General features: G+C 52.6%; 1 protein-coding gene across 2 annotated transcripts in view; it reads left to right on the top strand.

Annotated features, from left to right (window-relative positions):
• Positions 1–17,198, top strand: part of COL17A1 (collagen type XVII alpha 1 chain) — a 51,655-nt gene extending 34,457 nt beyond the window's left edge. Inside the window, exons 32-56 of one of the 2 annotated variants that reach the window (XM_024253736.3) lie at positions 704–739; positions 2,624–2,659; positions 2,903–2,983; positions 4,029–4,064; positions 4,945–4,998; positions 5,139–5,180; positions 5,365–5,418; positions 6,045–6,104; positions 6,455–6,481; positions 6,797–6,829; positions 6,918–6,992; positions 7,316–7,366; positions 7,909–8,031; positions 8,650–8,787; positions 9,304–9,372; positions 9,783–9,923; positions 12,924–13,013; positions 13,114–13,224; positions 13,720–13,866; positions 14,160–14,549; positions 15,118–15,255; positions 15,525–15,587; positions 15,735–15,815; positions 16,199–16,285; positions 16,892–17,198. In XM_024253736.3, the coding sequence (XP_024109504.3) occupies positions 704–739; positions 2,624–2,659; positions 2,903–2,983; positions 4,029–4,064; positions 4,945–4,998; positions 5,139–5,180; positions 5,365–5,418; positions 6,045–6,104; positions 6,455–6,481; positions 6,797–6,829; positions 6,918–6,992; positions 7,316–7,366; positions 7,909–8,031; positions 8,650–8,787; positions 9,304–9,372; positions 9,783–9,923; positions 12,924–13,013; positions 13,114–13,224; positions 13,720–13,866; positions 14,160–14,549; positions 15,118–15,255; positions 15,525–15,587; positions 15,735–15,815; positions 16,199–16,254 (2,132 nt within the window). In that variant the 3' untranslated portion in view covers positions 16,255–16,285; positions 16,892–17,198. Of the gene's footprint in view, positions 1–703; positions 740–2,623; positions 2,660–2,902; positions 2,984–4,028; positions 4,065–4,944; positions 4,999–5,138; positions 5,181–5,364; positions 5,419–6,044; positions 6,105–6,454; positions 6,482–6,796; positions 6,830–6,917; positions 6,993–7,315; positions 7,367–7,908; positions 8,032–8,649; positions 8,788–9,303; positions 9,373–9,782; positions 9,924–12,923; positions 13,014–13,113; positions 13,225–13,719; positions 13,867–14,159; positions 14,550–15,117; positions 15,256–15,524; positions 15,588–15,734; positions 15,816–16,198 lie in introns of both variants that reach the window. The other variant, XM_024253735.3, reaches the window with a different exon arrangement.
• Positions 17,199–17,372: the final 174 nt, after the last annotated feature.

The following is a 17,372-nucleotide window of genomic DNA, read 5'->3' as shown; positions in this document are numbered from 1 at the left end:
CGGGTGCAGGAGTCTGAGAGGAACCCCAAGCTCATAGCAGAGCTCCCGCTAGCCAGGAGAGCTGTTAGTCCAGAGGCCCAAGTTCCCCCACTGGCATGACAGGGCGTGGGTGCTCACCCTTGTTCAGGAAAGCCCAGTTTCTCTGGGACAGCCTCAGTGTTAGATCCTGTCCTGTAGTTGGACCATTGTGCCCCCGTATCACTACACTCATCCCCTAATTTCCTGAAAGAAATAAGGCAAAGATTGAAAATGAAATCAGGCAGCAGCTCCCCAGCAGTTGAATGCATAGGGACATGCTTCCGATGCTCTCACAGAGGAGTTCAGTAGTTAAAGGCAAGAGGGTGATGCTGCATTGGACACAGGAAGCCCAGCCCCTCCCCTGCAGGGGAGAGGGGAGACAGAGGCTGCCCTGCAGGCTCCAGATGGCTCATAACCCCAAGGGATGGAACCCCTCCAAAGCTGAGCCCATGGGCCTCTACCTGCTCCAAGCCAAGCTGTTGCCCCATTTCCCAAAGAGGGACAAGGGCTCAGAGCAAGAGGCTCCCGGGGTTGTCTAGACTAAGGCAGAAGACAAAGCTGGTGCGTCCCAGGGTTTCAATCATCAGTGTGGCTGTGCTGAGTGACAGAGCACTAGTTACTACCCGAGGGTGTCTGGAATTGCTGGGCCTTCATCATCCTGACTTACTTGTTCTAATCACATCAGGACTTCCCGGTACCCCTGGCCGACCAGGAATAAAAGGTAAGTGAATTTCCAAATGAGATTTCTTTCTTTTCACTGGCCATTTTTGTGGAAGGAAGGGATGGACAGGAGGAGGCCTTTCTCTGGCCAGAGCCTGGATCAACAGTGGCATCTAGTGGTTCCAGCAGAGGGCTATGAGGCTGGGAGCCCAGGGATTTGTGAACCAAGCCAAGTCCTCAAGCCCCACCCCTCCCCAAACACCTCCCCACCCCACAAACCTGAGCCTTGCTTTCATACTTGGATGTCTCCAGGCCATTGTTGCAGGAGGTTCTAGAAGGGCACTGCCCTCCCCAAAGCCTTTCCGTGTCCTGTTTTGCCTCTAAATGCCCCCATTAGTGCTTCATCCCCCTGGTATGTAGGCTTGGTCCCTACTAACAAGTCTTTTCCCCTGGGGCAGGAGCTACCTTTGCCCTTATCATTCACATCAGCACTGGTGTGAATGGCTACATCAGACCCTTCCTGAGTGGAGGCTTTAGTACAGGCAGAGAGGAGTGTTAAGATGCTACTGAGAGGTCAAGTCGGGTACTCAGAGGGGAGCTCATCCTCGGGGGTCTGACTGGGGCAACGTGGTGATGCCCATGCACACAGTGAACCTCTTGTCCAGTTCTGCCTATCAGACTCCAACCCTGAGCAAGTTCAGGGACCCACAGTGCTCAGGGACGGTCTTTCTCCTTCTGTTCCTTTGACCCCAACACGCTCCTGAACTTTGACATTCTATGGAGCTGTGCTCTGTCATGAGCAGTCACTGTCATTCTTGGTGGGACCCTAAAATAACCACTTTCCAGAAATCATTTCCAATGACTGATTGGGCCAAGGAGTTCTTTAGGGCTAACGAAATGTAATTCCAAAATAATGATAACTGAGTTTATAGGTCCCAGGCAGACCACACTAGGTCCGTGGATCTGTTCACGAATGGATGGTACCTTTTGTAAGAGTCTCATAGGTTTTGGAATTCCCAAGAATAACAGAAACGCTCCCTTTTTGAGGGCCTGTGACTTCCTGTCCAAGGGGGAGTTCAGACCCTGCCTGGACAACATGCACAAGAGGGGCCATTTTACCTAACGTTGGATTGCATCCCAGCAAAACAAACTCAAGTGCTTCTTCTGTCTTGTTCATGAGCCCTGGCTGAAGGATGGTGAGCAGAGACCATCCATCTGCTTTTCTTTAGGGAGAGAGCAATAGTCTCCTTTCATTGTGTGAATGACTGAATTGCTCACAGAACTTGAGAAATGAAGAAAAGGGCCCCTAAAGAATGGTTTCCCCAAGTGAGTCCGTGGATTGTCAGTTCTCAGCACTGTTGATACGTTTGGGAATGTCCTCTTCTCAAAAGTCCTCCACGCACACTTGTATTTTCAATGCTCTGAGACACAAGGCAGAAAAGAGATCTTGTTAACCTTTATATAACTCAGACCTTCTCAGACTTACCCACTGCAGAGCCCCCCTTTAATCCTGCACAGCCCCTACAACTGTCCCACAGAGCACTCTGGGAATCCCGCTCCACCTGGTGGGCTCATCGCCTCTGTCCTTTGACCTTTGAGTAATTTTCCCACCTAAGGCGATTCCCAGGCAGAGGTGGTGGAATGTGGGAGCATGAAGGACTCTCCAGTCAGCCTCATTCTGGGCTCACTGAAAGGCAAGCTTTCCACGTCCTCAAGTGAAGCCACTTCTCTGAATGAAGACGGATGCTCTGGCCTCCAGGGGCTCTGGCTGAAAGATTGGGGCTTAATGCATCCTGCTTGCCTTCAGTTCATTAAAATGCCTTTAGCCTGATGGTGAGAGGCCCAGAAGTGGGTCCCAAATGCAATCAGAAGCCTTGAAAATGGCATATTGAGCCACGAATTGATCCTCAGAACAACCACTCTCAGCCTTTTCCTCTCTTCCTAGGTGAACCAGGAGCTCCAGGCAAGATCGTGACTTCGGGTAGGCAGGTCCTAGAGGGACCCTCCTTTCTGTGTCTTTCTTATGCTGGGCACCTACCTTGACTCTGCAGTGTTCTGGGCAGGATGTGGCAGGGAGTTTTTTGGATCAGTAGTGGGGGAGGAGGGAAATTAAGCAGTGATGAGAAGAAGAAATGTCAGGCTGCCCACCACAACCTGGCTTGGGTGCCAGCGCCTCTGAGTGAGAAGAGTAGGGCTCAATGTTCCATGTGCCTTCTGTTTTCAGAGGGGTCATCAATGCTCACTGTCCCAGGCCCCCCAGGACCTCCTGGAGCCATGGGACCCCCAGGACCTCCAGGTGCCCCAGGTCAGTCTATTTTCTTGCTTTGCCCCAAATCAGCAGTAGGTCTTGGCAGTAGTGACTCTAGCCATATTTCTTCAGATCCTGAAACCCAGGGCAGGAACTGAACCTGGTAAAGAGAATAAGGAGTTTGGCCTGAGAAAAGCAAACTCTTGCATTCTCAGACAATGAGGTAGATCAGTTATCCTACTTCACAGCATAGGAGGCGAATGTGCTCTCAGCATTTACAGAAGGGGAAGCTGAGGCTTGGAGTGGGTAAATGACTTGCCCAAGGTCCCACGGCCAATAAGCAGCAGGACAAAGGATTTGGCCCAGATCAGTCTACCTCCAGAGCCTGTGGCCAATCAGAAGACTCAGTCCTTGAGCCCTTTGTTTCCTCCTGGAAAACAATTTGATATTCTGCATCCAGGGCAACAAAAATGCTAGGTATCTATTTGAAGAAAATATCTCCACATGGGATGGTGACAAAAATATGAAAACTTCTAAACAAAGTTGTTAGGAGATAAAACGTTTATTGAAAGAGCAGGACACTCACTAATGCCTGCTCTGTGGTTTCAACTGTATTAATACAAGATGCAAAAAAGAAAAAATTCTGGAAGAAAATAAAATGCCCACAAATTGAAGAGTTATGGACAATTTGTTTCCTACCTTTCCAAAGTGCCTGTTATTTTGTTATATGTATTTTTAATTATTTTAAATTTGTATGTACAAATGAAGTACACAACTTATCACAACCAAGGCCAGAATGTACCAGCCTTCCCTCCTGACAAGCTCCAGTGAGAAGGAGTACATAGAGGCATGGAGAAATCCCTAACCATTACAGGACAGCAGCAGAGGGGGCAGTCCCGCCTGCCCCGGGGTCCCGGTACCTATCAGAGATGTTCTCACGCAGCTGGACCGCAGGGCTGGTCTCGAATTGCTTATTGCTCTCAAATAAGCAAGGTGGCCTCTTTGGGTCTCTGTTCCATGCCTTGGGAGGAATTATGCCTTTAGTTCTTCCTATGACCCTACACGCGTGATTTAGCCTTTTCTTCCTCAACCCTGTTTCCAGGCCCTGCCGGCCCAGCTGGTCTCCCAGGACAGCAAGGTATGTCACACCCTGCAAGAACGCAAGGCGATGGGCCCAGTCGGGAGGACTTTCCTTTCAGGGTGGACATGGGCCCCTCTGTTCTAGAAGATGTGAAAGGTGTGTTTTAGAAAAGGAGGACAGGGCCAGGGCTCTTCGCCGGGGTCTTGCAAGGTGATTCCCTGGAGCTTGGGGCAGCTGTCAGAGAAGTTCTGGGATTCCAAGAGGACCAGGGGCAGACTTGGCCTTGAAGATGAGTATCTGGCAAGAGTGCACCGCTGACCCAGAGAGCAATGACAAGCATCTGTGGGTTCTCGGCCGCAGGCCCAGGCTGAGAGGCCTGACTCCCGGGTCCTTTAAGGAGCCCAGGTGGAGACTGCTGGGCCTCCCACCTGGACATCTGGAGTGCAGAACAGCAGAGGCTTCAGCCCACCCGGTCCAGCGCTCACTCAGCTATCACTGTGTTAGGAGCTTGGTCTTCAGTGTTTCACCGAGTCTTCCCAATACCCCTGTGATGTAGATCTTTTTGACCTTGGTTTACAGAGGAGGAAACTGAGGCTGAAAGAGGTTGAGAACTTGCCCAAAGTCACCAGCTAGACGTGTGGGAGCAGGGATTTGAACTCAGACTTTCTGACACCGAAATCCAATGTATCCCTGTCATTCCACATGCTCTTATCAGCTGTCAGGGAGCTTGACTATGGTCCTGCCCTGCCTCTGAGTGAGGGGGCACCCTTAGCAGATGAGGTGCTGCAGGCTCCTGTGCCACGGCACAGGGCCTGGTGTCTGGGGTGTGAGGGTAGCCTGGGGTGCCTGGGACTGCAGATCCAGTGAGAGGTGAGAAGTGTGGCAGAGAGCAGCCTCGTGACAGCTTTTGCTCATTTCTGTTTTCTTCTCTCTATAGAAGTTCTTAATTTACAAGGTCCCCCAGGCCCACCCGGCCCACGCGGGCCACCAGGTGAGTATCTTGGGGAACTTTGGAAGGTGGGGAGTTTGGAGGACAGGAGGCTCAATGCACTTAGTGAGGAAGCCAAGATCCTCAGGGGTGGCATCAGTTCCCTGAGCTCAGCATGGCCTCTTCCTTGCTCTCTTCTGCAGGGCCTTCCATTCCAGGCCCACCAGGACCCCGAGGCCCACCAGGTGAGAGCCGAGCTTACCATTGGGAGGTGGGAGGGGGAGGTGAGAGGTGGGTAGCAATGGGACCCTGAGCCCAGGGCCCTCTGGGCTGGCTTATAGGAAACAGCTTCCCTGCTGCCTCCTCCTGAGCAGAGGGTTCCTAACTCCCCTCTTGGCACTAATAAGTCTTGGGGGTTCTCTTTCCTAGGGGAGGGTTTGCCAGGCCCACCAGGCCCACCAGGATCGTTCCTGCCCAACTCAGGTAATGTCAGGGAGTCAAGTCGCACCTGTTCTCCACCTCAGCCCTTGTCCTGCCACAAACTGTGGCCGTAGCCTTGTGGTCACAACCCACTCACCAGGCTTCCTGCTCCTGACTTCCATGGGGATGTGTTTATATAATCTTCCTGCTTGCTGCACATGGAGGGAATAACCATGTCAACCCAACCACCCTGGTAGTCTGGCCTGAGGGAGGGAGCCAGCTCTGCCCTTGGGGAGCTTCTGGCCTAACCAGGGAGACCTGGTTCCTATCCTTGGGGAGCCCAGATCTGATAAAGTAGGCAGGATACATGCACATGAAGTAAGTGCTGACAGTACAACATAGAAACTTATGGAAATAACTTTAAAGCAAACATTAGGCCAGAACCTGTTCTTAGTGGAAAATCCATCCACCCATCCATTTATCCATCCATCTACCCATCCACCTAACCATCCATCCATCCAACCACCCACCCACCCATTCATCCACCCACCCATTCATCCATCCATCCATCCACCCATCCATCCATTTGACAAGTATTGATTGAGCATCTGTGTTGTCAGGTGCTGTGCTAAGTGCTGCTTCTTCACAAACATCGGTGTCCATACTCAAATTATTTCTTTCCTCTGCAGAAACCTTCCTCTCTGGCCCCCCAGGCCCACCCGGCCCCCCAGGTCCCAAGGGAGACCAAGGTGAGAACAGTGTATCAGGGAACCCAGAAGCCAGTATGCATCCTCTGTTTACCTGCTGGTTGCCAGGAGGGTTTGGATGAAGCTGAATGAGCTGGGGCATTTTTGCATCCTTCTGCCTTATCCCATTAGGAGCTCAGCAGCCTGGAGCAAAGGTAGGGGGGAGGCACAGTAGTCAGAAACTCTACAAAGGATAGACACCCAACATTGGCCTAGTGAGAGGAGAGGCACAAGGAACCCCAAGTTCTATATCTGCTCTAGCATTGGAGCCCCTATCCCCTCCTCCATGGGCCCATTGAAACCACAATACCTGGTTGGTACCTGTCTCATAGCTCTCTGCCTTTTTCCCTCAGGTCCCCCAGGCCCCAGAGGACACCAAGGTACAGTAGAGCTGGCATCAAACAAAACCTGGGGTAGGGGTGGCGGTGGCAAAAGCTCACCTCCCAAGAGCTTTGAGCTTGATAGAAAGGCACCTGGTGCAAATAAGCAAGAGTAGAGCAGCGTGTCTCTAGGAATGGTTGAGTGTGTGCATGGGTGTAGTGCAAGTGTGCGTGTGTGTGTATGTGTGTGGCATCTCTAGATACCGACAAAGGGCAACGCAGCGCCAGCAATCATGGATCCTGGGGAGGCTCTACGGGGCTGTTAGTGGGTGAGAAAAGTGAGACTGACTGTCCCTCTCTTGGTGTGTTCCTCAGGCGAGCAAGGACTCCCAGGTTTCTCAACCTCAGGTAAGGGCTGAGCCCTGCCCCATTCTGGCTCTGGCCAGAGCCTCTCCAAACCCTGGCTGACTGCACTGTGTGTGTTGTTGGCTTCCAGGGTCCAGTTCTTTCGGACTCAACCTTCAGGGACCACCAGGCCCACCTGGCCCCCAGGGACCCAAAGGTGACAAAGGTCAGTGAGGGAGCAGCGAGAAGCTGGTGAGGAATAGGGGTGAGCCTGGTGCCCAGAGCCCAGAGCCTGAAGAGATGGCAGCAAGTACTTATCAGTGTAAAGTCTTAGGAGAGAGAAGAGGCTGGAGGAAGGAAAGGCCAGAGGGAGGAAGGGACAAGGACATGGAGATATAGCCTCTGTACAAGGGAGCTGTGGTATTATTACAAAAATGAGGCCAAGAGACATAGGATGATTGTTGAGACACACACTAATAAGTGTGGTTTGGCTTAATCAGGGAAGGCTTCCTGGAGGAGGTGAGGCAAACTTCTCATTTTGGATTCCAGGTGATCCAGGTGTTCCAGGGGCTCTTGGCATTCCTAGTGGTCCTTCTGAAGGTAAGAACTGAAAGTGACCAAAGTTCCTCTCCGCTTCTTCTGGTGAAGGCTGATCATTCCAACGAGGATGTTGCTCTATTCGTTCATTCATTTCTCCATGATTCATTGTTGATTGGCTATCTTCTCCATGTGCTAGGACCTATGAGCTGCCTTTAAGGAGGTTACGAATTATTGGGTTGAGGGGAAGGACCCAGGCACATATGATGATACCTAACAATGCAGACACCGCATGATGGAGAACAGACAGACCCAGGGTGCTGGGGAGTTGAGAGAAGGGGGATGCGATGTTGGGGGTCCTTCAGCAGATTGCAGAAGGAAAGGGCGGTTTGGCCTGGGGCAGCTTCCTAGCTCTGTGCTACTTTCAGACAGTGGCTGCTACAGGCTGTCATTTCTTCTCTTCTTGGGGACGCTTCTCCTTGCCACTATCCTATTTCTCCCCCTGAGAAGACCCTCCCTCCTCAGACCATGGAAGCTATTCCTCGGCCCATTTGTCTGACCCTAGGGTGGAGAAACCAACACAGGATACTTTCTCTTTGCTGCAGGGGGATCATCAAGTACTATGTACGTGTCAGGCCCACCAGGACCCCCTGGGCCCCCTGGGCCTCCGGGCTCTATCAGCAGCTCCGGCCAGGAGATTCAGCAGTACATCTCTGAGTACATGCAGAGTGAGTAGCCGGCCACCGCAAGCCGTGGGGACAAGAACATGGAGATACAGTCTCTTTGCAAGGGAGCTGTGGTATCATCACAGAAATGAGGCTAAGAGACATGGAACGATGTAGGGCAGTGGGAGTGTGTGTGTGTGTGTGTGTGTGTGTGTGTGTGTGTGTGTGTCTATGTGTCCAGGCTCAGGTCTTCCCCCTGCAGAGCCAGGCCTACAGGCCTGTGAGCTCCCCAACACCAGCCTTCTCATAGCTGCCCCTGACACAACCTCCCCTCGCCCACACCCTGGGGAGGAGGCTGGCACACATGCTCATCCCCATGCACCTTGCACGTGCTTTCACACCGCACCTGCATGTGCTCATTTGTCAAATGGGTGGCTGGCTGGAGTCTTGCTGGCCCACAGCCCTCATGGGCCACTTGACCCAGCTCAGGCCTCTGCCTCAGTTTCCCTATGTGTAATTGGGGGAAGGACAGTGAGGGGAAGTCTAGGCTCCCTCCTGGCCCAGCCTTGGGCCCACGTGTGGGGCGGGGCAGGCCTGTTATCATGTGCTTCAGGTCACCTCCGTGGGGAGAACATGTCCTCTTGGGACAGGCTTGACTTTGCTTTGTTCCTTGGTTGGCAGGTGACAGTATTAGATCTTACCTATCCGGAGTTCAGGGTCCCCCAGGCCCACCTGGTCCCCCAGGACCTGTCACCACCATCACAGGCGAGACTTTCGACTACTCAGAGCTGGCAAGCCACGTTGTGAGCTACTTACGGAGTAAGCCCTTCCCCACGCCCTGCACCTGGCACCTTCTTCCTGTGGGTTTGCTTTTGCTCCCAGAGCCTCATCTCCTCATTTGCTGTTTGCTTTGCCCTTCTCTGGAATATGAGTTTTAATTCTGAATTCATAATAATCGGGCCACTGGGATACAGTGTCAACAAGGGTCTGTCCAGATTCAGGGCGGCCACGCTGGAGAGACACCGAGTGAGCCTTCCTGCAATCGACTAATGTGTTCCTCATTATAGGTTCTTCCCACCTGTGCAGGAAGGTTGGCAGCATCTGGCAGGCATTAGGCTAAAGCATGTTCTTGAAAGTAAACTTCCTTTCTTACAAAAAAAATCCCAACAACAGTATTTGACTTTGTTATGCTTTCAAAATAGCCTCATAATACTCCATTCATCCATTTCCCCCAAAGACAAACAGCTTGGTGACCGGGCCTTTCAGATTCTGGAATAATGAGGGTGTTGCTTCAGTACCTGCTAAGCAGGTAACCTGAGGTTTTCTCCCCAACAGCTTCGGGGTACGGCGTCAGCTTGTTCTCATCCTCCATCTCTTCTGAAGACATCCTGGCTGTGCTGCAGCGTGAGTGACCTGTGGGGGGATCGAGGGTGGGACTATCTTTGCTTTCTCCTGGCCTCGCTCGTCAGGCAAACCTTGTCCTCGTCTGAGCCTTGGAAGGGCTGCAAGAGGGAGGCAGAGTCCTTTGGACAAAGAGCCACTTATTGCTCTGATCTGCTTGCTGAGTCAGCAAACCGGCTGGAAACGGGGCAGGAAATGTCCTCCCGAGCCCCCATGCCAGGCAAGGTGGCGGGTGTCCCTTCAGGAACCTGGCAGCTTGCTGGTGTCCCCCTGAACACTGTGGGCCTGCGGACCCGGAACTCACAAATGTCACGCAGAGCCAGTTTGTGCAGAGGAGCCCAGGCTGTGGCTGGACCATGGCTGGGGCCCCCATGGCCTGGGTGGGTCCTGCTAGTGCATCCTCTCCTCTCCAGGGGATGACGTGCGTCAGTACCTGCGTCAGTACCTGATGGGCCCTCGGGGTCCGCCAGGGCCACCAGGAGCCAGTGGAGATGGGTCCCTCCTGTCTTTGGACTATGCAGAGCTGAGTAGTCGCATTCTCAGCTACATGTCGAGTAAGTGTCTACAAGAGGGGTGGTTGGGAAGGGCCTGGGATGACTGGGATGAGGACTCGCAGCATAAACGTCCCTGTGATTGCCCCACTGACTCCCACCTGCCAGACTGCACCAACCCCAGCAATGAGCAGTGCTCAGAGCCGTTCAAACCTGGGAGCCTGGAGCAGGTCAAGAAGCATGGCAAGGAAAGCCAAAAAGGGGGTCTCAGGCACTGTCTCGTGTGGAGTCTACATACAACTCTCTCTCACACACACACACACACTCACTCCCATACACACACACACCACCCATACTCACACTCCCATACACACACTCACTCCCATACACACACACACACCCATACTCACACTCCCATACACACTCACTCCCATACACACACACACACACCCATACACTCCCATACACACACACTCCCATACACACACACACCCATACTCATACTCCCACACACATTCACTCACTCCCATATACACACACACCCACCCCCCATACACTCCCATACACACACACTCCCATACACACACACCCATACTCATACTCCCATACACATTCACTCACTCCCATACACACACACACCCCCATACTCACACTCCCATACACACATTCACTCCCATACACACACACACACCCATACTCACACTCCCGTACACACACTCCCATACACACACACACCCATACTCATACTCCCACACACATTCACTCACTCCCATACACACACACACACCCATACTCACACTCCCGTACACACATTCACTCACTCCCATACACACACACACCCATACTCACACTCCCGTACACACACTCCCATACACACACACACCCATACTCACACTCCCGTACACACACTCCCATACACACACACACCCATACTCATACTCCCACACACATTCACTCACTCCCATACACACACACCCACCCCCCCATACACTCCCATACACACACACTCCCATACACACACACCCATACTCATACTCCCATACACATTCACTCACTCCCATACACACACACACACACCCATACTCACACTCCCGTACACACATTCACTCACTCCCATACACACACACACCCATACACTCCCGTACACACACTCCCATACACACACACACCCATACTCACACTCCTGTACACACATTCACTCACTCCCATACACACACACCCATACTCACACTCCCGTACACACATTCACTCACTCCCATACACACACACACCCATACTCACACTCCCGTACACACACTCACTCCCATACACACACACCCATACTCACACTCCCGTACACACACTCGCTCACTCCCATACACACACACACCCATACTCACACTCCCATACACACACTCACTCCCATACACACACACACACCCATACACTCCCATACACACAGACTCCCATACACACACACACCCATACTCATACTCCCACACACATTCACTCACTCCCATACACACACACACACCCATACTCACACTCCCATACACACACACACACCCCCATACTCACACTCCCATACACACACACTCCCATACACACACACTCCCATACACACACCCATATTCACACTCCCATATTCACACTCCCATACACATACACTCATACTCACACTCCCATACACACATTCACTCACTCCCATACACACACATACCATACACTCCCGTACACACACTCACTCCCATACACACACACCCCCCCATACTCACACTCCCATACACACACCCATACTCACACTCCCATACACATACACCCATACTCACACTCCCATACACACACTCACTCCCATACACACTCATTCCCATACACACACACCCATACTCACACTCCCATACACACACACTCCCATACACACACCCATATTCACACTCCCATACACATACACCCATACTCACACTCCCATACACACACTCACTCCCATACACACAGTCCCATACACACACACCCATACTCACACTCCCATACACACACTCACTCCCATACACAGTCCCATACACACACACCCATACTCACACTCCCATACACACACACACTCCCATACACACACACTCCCACACACACCCATATTCACACTCACTTCCATACACACACACCCATACACACACTCCCATACTCTCACACACTCCCATACACACACACACTCCCATACTCACACACACACTCCCATACACACACACTCCCACACACACCCACTCCCACACACACCCACTCCCACACACACACACTCCCATACTCACACATACTCCCATACACACACTCCCATACACACACACACACTCCCATATACAGACACACCCATACACACACATGCATACACACATTCCCATACACACACTCCCATACACACATACACACACTCCCATACACACATACACACTCCCATTCTCACACACACACTCCCATACACACACTCCCACTCATCCCATACACACATACACACATACACACTCCCATGCACACACTCCCACACTCCCACACTCCCACACACTCCACACACTCCCATACACACACACTCCCATACACACACACTCCCATACACACACTCCCATACACACACTCCCACACACACACTCCCATACACACACACTCCCATACACACTCCCATACACTCACTCCCATACACACACACACTCTCCCATACACACACTCCCGTACTCACACTCCCATACTTGCACTCCCATACACTCCCATACACACTCCCATACACACGCTCCCATACACACACACACTCCCATACGCACACTCCCATACACATACACACTCCCATACACACACACACACACACACACACACACACACTCACAGAATGAAGCACACAGGCACCTGGACCTGCTTCTCCGGCCCCGTGGGCCCCTCCGCTCCTCCTTTGCGCTCCTCCTCTCTGCCTCTCTTCCTGCCACCATCTCTTCTCTTTCTTGGACCCCACTTCTGTCCAAACCTCTTCTGTGTCCGACCTCCTCTCTGACAGGTGTTTCCATCTGCCTCCCCCTGCCTGATCTGAATCCATCACATCCCTAGGTTCTGGGATCAGCATTGGGCTTCCTGGTCCCCCGGGGCCCCCTGGCTTGCCGGGAACCTCCTATGAGGAGCTCCTCTCCTTGCTGCGAGGTAAGGCCCAGCAGGGGACATCTGTCCAACTGGTTGGGGAGGAAGCAGAGTCCCTTGGGCCAGGCCAGGACTGACTCCGTGTCCTCCCTTGGTGTCTCAGGGTCTGAATTCAGAGGCATCGTTGGACCCCCAGGTCCCCCGGGTCCACCAGGGATCCCAGGCAATGTGTGGTCCAGCATCAGCGTGGAGGACCTCTCGTCTTACTTACATAGTAGGGCACTGTGGAGTGGGATGGGGAGGGCAGGGGATGCAGCCGGGCCTTGGGGGCTCCCATGGGTTTTAGCAAGGGCAGTCCAAGTACTCCTGGAGCCTGTACAGGGCTGGGTGCAGGGCCCTGGAGAGCGCCACATGTGCTGGCAAGGGGCCTTCAGCCGTGGCAGGGACAGAGATAGGGAGAGATGGCTTTCCCAGGTGCAGCCCGGTGTGTGATTAGGGCCGACCTGGGGCTCCACCTCTCAGTGACTGGAGGGCTGAGTTGAATGAGGCCCAGAATTGGGAGTGGGAGAGCCTGACGGGAACAGCCATTCCTGGATGATGTCAGGAAACAGCAGGCTCTGGCCTCCTGCTTTTCTCTCCTCCCATCACCTGGGAGGCCCAGCCTCATCCCCTCCTTTCAGGTGGGGCCCACAGCGCCCCGAGCACAGGCTGGGAATTCAGCTTCCTCCGCAGCACTACCGCGACCTTTCTTTCTCTTCCTTCTGCCCAGCTGCCGGCTTGTCATTCATCCCAGGCCCTCCAGGACCTCCTGGTCCCCCAGGGCCTCGAGGGCCCCCGGGTGTCTCAGGAGCCCTGGCAACCTATGCAGCTGAAAACAGCGACAGCTTCCGGAGCGAGCTGATCAGCTACCTCACAAGTAGGTGCCCCGACGGTGATGCCCCACCAGGCACCCTGCAGGCAGGCCTTGCTTTTCCCTGTTAAGTGGGGCAGGGAGGCACTTAAAGGGACGGGAAGGCCACACACGAGAGTCACTGGTGGGGTAAGCCCGGTTTCCTTCCACACCAAAATTCTCCCACTCGGGTACAAGAACCCTGAAGTTCACTTCTGGTCTCTCAGGGGCATTGACACCCTGGGAGAGACTCCCTAACTCCCAAGTCTTTCTCTCCACCGAGATCTGAGCTCCCACTCATGCAGCTTCTCACCCTGCAGGTCCTGATGTGCGCAGCTTCATTGTTGGCCCCCCAGGCCCTCCTGGGCCGCAGGGACCCCCTGGGGACAGCCGCCTCCTGTCCACGGATGCCTCCCACAGTCGGGGTAGCAGCTCCTCCTCACACAGCTCATCTGTCAGGCGGGGCAGCTCCTACAGCTCTTCCATGAGCACAGGAGGAGGTGGTGCAGGCTCCCTGGGTACAGGGGGTGCCTTTGGTGCAGCTGCAGGAGACGGGGGCCCCTATGGCACTGACATCGGCCCAGGCGGCGGCTATGGGGCGGCAGCAGAAGGCGGCATGTATGGTGGCAATGGCGGACTATTAGGGGCTGACTTTGCTGGAGGTCTGGATTACAATGAGCTGGCTGTGAGGGTGTCAGAGAGCATGCAGCGTAAGTGGGGACATTTAGGCCTTGGTGCTGGGGGGAAGGTGCGTGGGAGCATCTCCAGACTGGCTTTCTTGTTTGTGGAACCCCCAGGCTGTGAAGACAGAATCAGGCAGGCAGGGGCTGGAGGGGACAGGCAGCCCCAGCCTAGCTCGCAGCCCACTCAGCTTAAGGAGCCCCAGCCCTGGGACCTGAGCTGTGGGGAACAGAGCACGCTGGGGGTTTGTACTTTGCTTTCCCAACACCTAACTCGTTCTGGGTCCCAGATGAGTCATATGACCATGCTGGTTTTCCTGCTGGGGCCGAGAGAAGGGTGTTGGCTAAGAGTCCTTTCCCTGTGCAGCTTAACAGCACAGTTACGCAGTCAACAAGCTTTTGATGCCGGCCCGCAGCAGGAAGAGACCTGTGCCAGTCACACAGTGGAATACAAAGGAATTTGGAGGGCTTCACCCTTGCTGCGGCTTGATCTAGTTCAACTGCTTTGAGAGTTTGACACTCGGAGGGCACTGTGCTCCTGCTGAAGAGGGTACTGGGCGATCCCTGCTTCCTGTGCCCAAGCTCTGGTGTTTTACAGGTCAGGGCCTACTGCAAGGGATGGCCTACACTGTCCAGGGCCCACCAGGCCGGCCTGGGCCGCAGGGGCCACCCGGCATCAGCAAGGTCTTCTCTGCCTACAGCAACGTGACTGCGGACCTCATGGACTTCTTCCGAAGTAAGAGCATCCAACTGCTTTCCCAGCACCTGCCTCACCTTATAGGTTCCCACGGGTCTGCTCCAGAGACACCAATCTCATGAGAAACCTCCAGTTATTAACATTTGAGATGCTCAAAATCAGACAAATGCTATACATTCTGAACTTTGTTTCCTCTTACATGTCCAAACTCCATCACTATCTCGTTGTGTTACTCTGAACAAATGACTTGATGTCCCAAGCTTCCAGGTGATCAAGACTCTAAGGCCAGTGTTTCCTTGCTTTTGCAGCTTATGGAGCCATTCAAGGACCCCCTGGGCAAAAAGGAGAGATGGGCACTCCAGGACCCAAAGGTAAGTGGTGGCAGAGAGCCAGTCCCTGGATCCTGTGTTAACACCCACCTCGTACTGAAAAGCAGCTCCTGTGCTGGTGCCACACCGGCTACCTGTGCCCTCAGTCCCCAGACTCATGTATTAGTTACGCCCCATTTTTCCTTCCAGGTGACAGGGGCCCTGCTGGGCCACCAGGTCATCCTGGGCCACCTGGCCCTCGAGGGCACAAGGGAGAAAAAGGAGACAAAGGTAAGTGTTGACTGCTCCATGTTTTGCATGTTCTGGAGAGCTGCAAGGCTGACGCTCAGTAGAGAAGCAGATGATTTGTTCCAGAGCAAGCCTGAGAAATTCAGGCAAATGCCAATTACTCCAGGCAGACACTGCCAAAGGCAGAATTTGCATAACAATCCCATTCACAGTGAGGAAGAAAAGGAGAGTGTCAAAGCAGGGAGGAAAAGGAGAACCAAGCTGGTGTTGAAATGGGGCAAACAAGTTAAATAAATGTAGTCTTACAAAAGATTTCACCTTTGAAGCCATCTTTGCAGTAGTCACGGTTGCCATAATTGCCCAAGCCAAGATCCCCACAGGCCACAAGATATGTTTTAACTTCCTACTGATCTTCTCACTTTCAGGTGACCAAGTCTATGCTGGGCGGAGAAGGAGAAGAAGTATTGCTGTCAAGCCGTGAGCTAGCCATGGCAGGACAGCTCCTGGACCAGGTCTCATAATGCATGTGGCACTTAGGTCCAAGCTCTCTAGAGGGTGAAAGCTGGAGTCTGTCAATGTCCTACTGAGACAGCATAGCCAACCTAGCTAGCAACATTTGTTTTAGTCTGAACAATATATACTCATAGAATTCAGTCAAAGATACACAATCTGAAAGAGCTTCATGGGATGGACTCTAAGAGTAGTTGTAATGGTTTAGAATGAGACTTACTTCTCTGCTATCTAGATCTGAACTCCTTGGCTTCTTTACTTAGTTCAAGCCCCAGCCTAGGAAAGCCAGTTACATAAAAGTTGGCTGAGGAGTCTTAGAGCTTTGCCTAAATATGAGCCCAGAAAAGGGAGGATGGGGGTGGGGTGCCTTCCTGGAGGTGACACTTGATGGGGGTGTGTTCTGGTTACTGCTCTAAGGCTGCACCATCAGCTCCTTCCTCCCCTGTTCATTCTGCATTCCCTAGTCAGTTGGCTAAGAAGTGACTCTTGCAACTAAAAAAATTAAGAATTCACTTCCCCTCTAGGAGGTGATAGGGTTTCTAATGGTTATATGTATATCACATTCCCATTTGCTTAGAAAGTCTGATTGCAGCTATGATTGTCCATAGGCCCATGCTAGAGTTCACGGATATGTTATACTGAACCAGGCCAGAGCAAACAGAAAAAGAAGGGTGAAGGGCAATGGACAAGGAAGGAATAAAGGGAGAAGGGGGAAAACAGAAAACCTGATGCTGGGGACACAGCATCAGCTCAAGATGTCACCCTCCATTCTGCACTCAGAAAATGGCACTTGGGGGACTGGGCGCAGTTGGTCTTTAACCACTTTTCAATGTCTAAAAACATTTGTTTGTGGTCTGTAAGATGAAACATCATTTCAATTGTAAAATTTCCCATTAAAGTTTTTTTCTTTTTTAATATCATGTTTAATGTGATTCATCTGACCAAAGAAAGATTAAAAAATAGTCTGGGTTCATTGGGTCTGACTCTAACACTGTTTATTACAAACACAAGAAAACAAAAGTGGTTGTATTTTGGGGCACAGCTTCTGGTATTTCATTCAATCCCTGAGGTCTTTAAAGGCAAATCTTC

Source organism: Pongo abelii, chromosome 8 (genome assembly GCF_028885655.2).
Source record: "Pongo abelii isolate AG06213 chromosome 8, NHGRI_mPonAbe1-v2.0_pri, whole genome shotgun sequence".
Classification (NCBI taxonomy): Eukaryota; Metazoa; Chordata; class Mammalia; order Primates; family Hominidae; genus Pongo; species Pongo abelii.
The sequence above is the reverse complement of the archived record's forward strand: the minus strand, read 5'-3'. Positions and strand labels throughout refer to the sequence as shown.